General features: G+C 38.7%; 1 protein-coding gene across 1 annotated transcript in view; it reads left to right on the forward strand.

Annotated features, from left to right (window-relative positions):
* The window catches only part of GPR98 (G protein-coupled receptor 98), a 543,192-nt gene that overhangs the window by 186,648 nt on the left and 350,093 nt on the right, over positions 1-6,451 (forward strand). The window contains exons 62-65 of the mRNA XM_010831922.1: positions 1,500-1,638; positions 1,801-1,986; positions 2,268-2,500; positions 4,211-4,359. Of these exons, the coding sequence (XP_010830224.1) occupies positions 1,500-1,638; positions 1,801-1,986; positions 2,268-2,500; positions 4,211-4,359 (707 nt within the window). The remainder of the gene's footprint in view (positions 1-1,499; positions 1,639-1,800; positions 1,987-2,267; positions 2,501-4,210; positions 4,360-6,451) is intronic.

The raw sequence follows: 6,451 nt of genomic DNA on the forward strand, positions 1-6,451 counted from the left end.
TTGGGAAGATCCTCTGGAGAAGGAAATGTCAACCCACTCCAGTATTCTTGCCTGGAAAATCCTACGAACAGAGGAGCCTGGTGGGCTATATATCCAAGGGATCTCAAAAAATATGGACAGAAATTAGCAACTAAACAAAACAACAACAACATTATGATCATAGGCAATTTTGTTTATTATAAATTCTCTCAAAAAAATAAATTCTCTCATGAGGGGTGGAATAGCAACTATCAATAAAATAGCTGGATTTATGTTAAAACTTTCATCTTTTTGGTTGTTTTTCCAGTAGTATTGCATGTATGAAGTGTTTCCTGTTCTTTAGTCTGTTTGAGCTTTGTACCTTGTGTAGTAGGTGAAGAATCTGTACATGCATTTTTTTTTTAAATTCCTTTCAACCTTATGCTTTTAGTGTGCAGCTTTTGCCAGTATTCTTGTCAAGCAGATTTATACAAGCTCAGTATTTTGGGTGTTGTCTTGGGATTATCTGACTTTCATTTGCTTTATAGCTGATAGATAAGATTATTTAAATGCAAATAATGTTCTTAAAATAATGCCATTTGCAACAACATGGATGGACCTAGAGACTGTGGTACTGAATGAAGTAAGTCAGGCAGGGAAACGCGAATATCATATGCTATCGCCTGAATGTGGAATCTAAAAAAGGGTGCAAATGAACGTACCTACAGAATGGAAATAGGCCCACAGATGCAGAAAACAAATGATCACCAGAGGGTAGGGTTGGGGAGGAATGAATTGGTACTGAATGAAGTAAGTCAGGCAGGGAAACTCGAATATCATATGCTATCGCCTGTATGTGGAATCTAAAAAAGGGTGCAAATGAACGTACCTACCGAATGGAAATAGGCCCACAGATGCAGAAAACAAACCTTTATGATTACCAGAGGGTAGGGTTGGGGAGGAATGAATTGGGAGATTGGGATCGATATATACCCACTGCTATGTGTAAAATGGGGCTTCCCCAGTGCCTCAGAGAGTAAAGAATCTGCCTGCAATGCAGGAGACCCGATTTCCCCTGGGTTGGGAAGATCTCCTGGGGAAGGGAATGGCAACCCACTCCAGTGTTCTTGCCTGGAGAATCCCTTGGACAGAGGAGCGTGGTGGTCTACAGTCTGTGGGGTCGCAGAGAGTAGGACAGGACTGAACAACTGATGCTTTAACTTTACTTTGATATGTAAAATAGATAACTAACAAGAACCTACTGTATAGCACAGGGAACTCTGCTTCATACTCTATAATGACCTATGTGGGAAAAGAATCTAAAAAAGAGTGGATATATGAACATACATAAGTGATTCACTTTTCTGTACACCTGAAACTAATACAGCAGTATAAATGAACTGTACTCTAACACCAGGTTTAAAAAAATGCATAATGTTCTGGGAATAAATGAACATTTGTTATTGTTGAAGGACACAGCAAGTATCTAGGAAAAACTCTCAATAAAAGTGTACTGAAATATACACTTTACATTGTTGTAGCCTTATTCGTGGCCCAGCGATTTCTGGGGAGATCACAGTGTCCTGGAGGATAGTCCCTCCTTCCTTGGAGGAATTTGCTGAAACATCAGGAAAGCTGGCAATGCGAGATGGACAGTCTGCGGCCGTTGTAGTGATACAGGTATCTTGGTTACTGATTGCTGTCACGCCCTTTGCTGTCAGTGTGCGTGTGTGGTTGGGGGGTAGGGTTAATATCACAGCTTGTTTTCATTGCTTATGTGATATATATTTTTCTTGAAATGTTCAGCTTCTGCTGCGAATGGCTCTTTCTGTCCGTCTCTAGGCTTTGAACGATGACCTTCCCGAGGAAAAGCGTTTCTATGAGTTTCAGCTCACTGAGGTCAGCGAGGGCGGAGTGTTGAGCGAGTCTAGCACCACCGCCACCATCACCGTGGTGGCCAGTGACTTTCCCTATGGCCGGTTCGCCTTTTCGCAAGAGCAGCTGCGAGTGACGGAGGAAGTACAAAAGGTAGCGTGTGAAATGCTTAAAGCCGTAGATGTCACTTTTTATCTTTTGTATCACGAGCGATCTTTAAAATGTGTTTCTATGTTCACATTCTCAAGCTGATTTTCACAGCTGATTTCATGTGCTCCTGCTGTCATTTTAATGTCGACTTTATATACTTTTTTATCAATTTGCATAGAACTTCCAGATAATCCTGGTAAGTAAAATTAGAGACACTCAAAATTAAGTCTGGCCTGGTAGAGTACTCACCCAAACCAAATGAAAAAACACTGCTTCTCGCGCAGGTTAACCTCACAGTCATCCGATCGGGTGGGTCTTTTGGCCGCGTGAGGCTCTGCTTGGAGGCTGTGAGCGGGACAGCTGAGGTCGGCGTAGACTTCTTGCCTCCACCCGTGCAGCTCCTCTTTGAAGCCAAAGAGACGATGAAAATTGTGCACATTGAAATCCTTGATGACAGCCTTCCTGAAGGTCCTGAGGAGTTTTCCCTCATGATGACAGAGGTGGAACTCCTGGGAAGGTAAAGTAAAAGAGAAAAATAGGAGAAAGAGAGAAAGGATGAGTCAAAGCTGGGCTGTGCAGGGATTAATTCTAAGCTCTAAGGTGGTCTACCCCGGCTTTTTCTCAACATTCATGTGACGCTGGAACAGGACATGGTGGCAAAGGCTGTTAATTATTCCACGTTGTAAAATATAATTTTTTTTTCTGAAAGTTGAATGTATGCATTTCCGTTGTGTAGTCACTCTGCATAGCAAGAGAATTGGACACGGCGTAAGCTGGTAGTAATTGGTGAGAAAAGAGAGGAGCTGTTCTCTAGGTCAAAGATCAGCTGGCGGGGCTGATTTTGGTTCCTCCATCTCTTGTCTGTACACCATGAAACAGGCTAGACTGAGAGATTTCTTTCCTTGGTATCTCTGAAGACTGTATTGTCTTCTTTGTGGATGAATGAGGTAGATATTTGCCCAAAGTTGTTTTTAAAGCAGGGGAATTTTTGAGTCAGAGATAGTTGGTGGGTAGTGCACCAGGGATTCAGTGAAGATCAAGAATTAGCCCTGTTGAGACTCTCCTGTTCTCTGATTTAGTGGGAGCGACTTGCTTAACAGGGTGGGGAACACATGTTCCGTGATGAAATGGATGAAATGCTCAGAGCTTGAGTGGCATAAGGAGCACCTCGACACCTCTGGCTCATGCATAACCTTCAGCTGGAATCATGTTTGTATTTAGATAGTTCTTAGAGGAAGTTTACTTGTGCATGCAGTGAAAATGTTTTTGCGTTGGTGATATTAATGCCAATCTTTAAAGCTTTCTTCTAACTAAAATATTTCCCTGAAGGAGGCAGGATGTATATCATTCCCCTGGGAAGAATTAGCTGTGAGCTGACAAACCCTTCAAATCTTCAATTTCCAGAAATGAGTCTATGTCTGATGATGGGAATGAATTTGTCCTTATAGTAAATGTATAAAACATGCACTGGTCAGTTTTAATTAATTGAGTGAACTTTGATAAGCATAGCACATTATGTGTGATATTTATTATATCTGTGTTTTTAACTAAGTAGGGCTTGAAGCATTTGTCCCATTGCTATCCTTTAAAAAACCCAATTCCTACTTAAGCCTAATTCTAAGGAAGTAATGTTTTTCTTCCAGATGCATTTCCAGGCTTACTTTGATCTGAAAAGGATAGTATAAACCCAATTTTCCTAGTTTCTAGAAAACGTATTGCCTTGATATTAAGTTATGTTAAGCAGCTAAGCCATAATCCTTCTCAGACTATTGATAACAGTTTATTTGAATATTTTAATGCCCAGTTTTATAATTTTGCCTTATATATAATCATATTAATGAGCTTTCAAACTTTCAAATCTAGGTAGGTTAAAAATACTAGGTAGAATTTGGAAATTGAAGGAGGGACTAAAGTGGTTTAGTGTGTGTTCAGTGGTACCTTCCTAGCCCTAGAAGTTCATTTTCCAACTTCTTCCCAATTTCCTTATTGTTTTATTATCTTCCCATGGCCTACGTTTAGTGACAGTATATTAGTTTTTATTTTATCCAGGCAGTAATAACTGAGAGCAGTGCAGAAATCTATTTCAAACATCATTTCAGAAAAGAAAAGTATTTTCGTGTTGAGCTTCATAAGACTCAATTACAGGAGCTAGTAGGACCCTTCTTTAGTTCATGCTAAGCAATTATGTACTCAGTTTATTTTATTTTATTTTTTATGACTTTGCAAGAGGGTATGATTTTACCATCCAAGAAAATGGACTTCAAATAGACCAACCTCCTGAAATAGGAAACATCTCCATGGTCCGAATCATCATAATGAAAAATGATAATGCAGAGGGAATCATTGAATTTGACCCAAGGTATACCACCTTTGAAGGTAGGTTCAGTAACCTTACTTATAAATTTAGCACCAATTTCTGATCAGAGTACCTGAGCATGACATTGTCAGTTTGAATTCCTACATGCATTTTCTTGGTTTGGGGGGTGTGTGTGTGTATTTACATATATACTTTGTATTTATTTATGTCTTTATGTGTATATATTTGTATTCATTTTTAAAACATATTTTGAGTTACTTTTGGCAGTCTTGAATTTCATTGTGTATGGCAAAATGAAATGGTTAGGAATAAGGCATTTAGAAAAATTATGATTAATTTTGGGATTATTGAAATGTTTATATTTTGAAGAGTTTTATGAGTATAGTTCTAATTTATGCAGTGTTTAATTTTCTTTGCAATTAAAAATGAATGGAATATTCACTTTCTAATGAATAATCACCTTTGAAACATTTTACTGAACTGCAGGCACAGGCAGTATCTGGACTCCCAGTCATCCCAATCATGCTTTCTTCAAACAGTTCCTAATAGCAGCTTGCCTTCTGTTGCCAATTCTCCCCTCATGTAGAAGTGGAATGTGGAATATATGATTATACATCCCATAGAAGGGTAGAAGAACTTCGCTGCCTTTCTGTTTTTATTCAAAGGCAGAAAATGAATATACCTTTCAAAATAAACATTTTATCTTATTATTGCAATCAGTTTATCACCTTCATCGCCTCTGTCAAATTCTTTTGTTATCTGCCACTTTAAAGTTCATCAGAAATCACTTTAGGAGTGATTTATCATTGGCTTCATGGGTAGCATCATAGAAGACATCATCATTTTGCAGACTTCAGCCCACAGCAAGTAGAAGTCAGGCTGCCTTTTTACACCAAGGAAAAAATGGGGTCTTTTTTCTGTTCTCTGATTTCCGTTTGATTCACGGTCTTTGGGAAAATTTGGGGCAATGCACAGTGATAATTACAATGTAAATTCAGTATTACTTAGCCATGGCTGTTATGAACTCTACTAAATGATATTTTAATATACTGATATTAGTATAGCTGAAGAAGAAATAAACTTTTGAATAGAATTCTTAAGTTGAAATCAAACATTGAGGATATATGTTCAGATTTACAAGTAGATAGAAGGTGAAAAATGTAATAGAATCATATTTACATCTGGACTTTTAAAACACTTATATGATATAAATAACATGTACCTTATTTTTTAATGTTACCAATGTTTCAATTAAATATGCAGAAACAATCCAGAATGGTTTCCTTTGAGTACAGTATACATGTTTTAAGTGTTTTTTGTGTTCGTCTACCATTATCTACCACTTTGTCTACCAGTAAGGGTTAGTGGAGGTGATGGAATTCCAGTTGAGCTATTTCAAATCCTGAAAGATGATGCTGTGAAAGTGCTGCACTCAATATGCCAGCAAATTTGGAAAACTCAGCACTGGCCACAGGACTGGAAAAGGTCAGTTTTCATTCCCATCCCAAAGAAAGGCAATGCCAAAGAATGCTCAAACTACCGCACAATTGCACTCATCTCACACGCTAGTAAAGCAATGCTCAAAATTCTCTAAGCCAGACTTCAGCAGTACGTGAACCGTGAACTTCCAGATGTTCAAGCTGGTTTTAGAAAAGGCAGTGGAACCAGAGATCAAATTGCCAACATCCACTGGATCATTGAAAAAGCAAGAGAGTTCCAGAAAAACATCTATTTCTGTTTTATTGACTATGCCCAAGCCTTTGACTGTGTGGATCACAATAAACTGTGGAAAATTCTGAAAGAGATGGGAATACCAGACCACCTGACCTGCCTCTTGAGAAACCTATATGCAGGTCAGGAAGCAACAGTTAGAACTGGACATGGAATAACAGACTGGTTCCAAATAGGAAAAGGAGTACATCAAGGCTGTATATTGTCACCCTGCTTATTTAACTTATATGCAGAGTACATCATGAGAAGCACTGGGCTGGAAGAAGCACAAGCTGGAATCAAGATTGCCGGGAGGAATATCAATAACCTCAGATATGCAGATGACACCACCTTTATGGCAGAAAGTGAAGAGGAACTAAAAGCCTCTTGATGAAAGTGAAAGTGGAGAGTGAAAAAGTGGGCTTAAAGCTCAACATTCAG

This window comes from Bison bison, unplaced genomic scaffold, assembly GCF_000754665.1.
Source record: "Bison bison bison isolate TAMUID 2011002044 unplaced genomic scaffold, Bison_UMD1.0 scf7180017864533, whole genome shotgun sequence".
In the NCBI taxonomy this organism is placed as follows: Eukaryota; Metazoa; Chordata; class Mammalia; order Artiodactyla; family Bovidae; genus Bison; species Bison bison.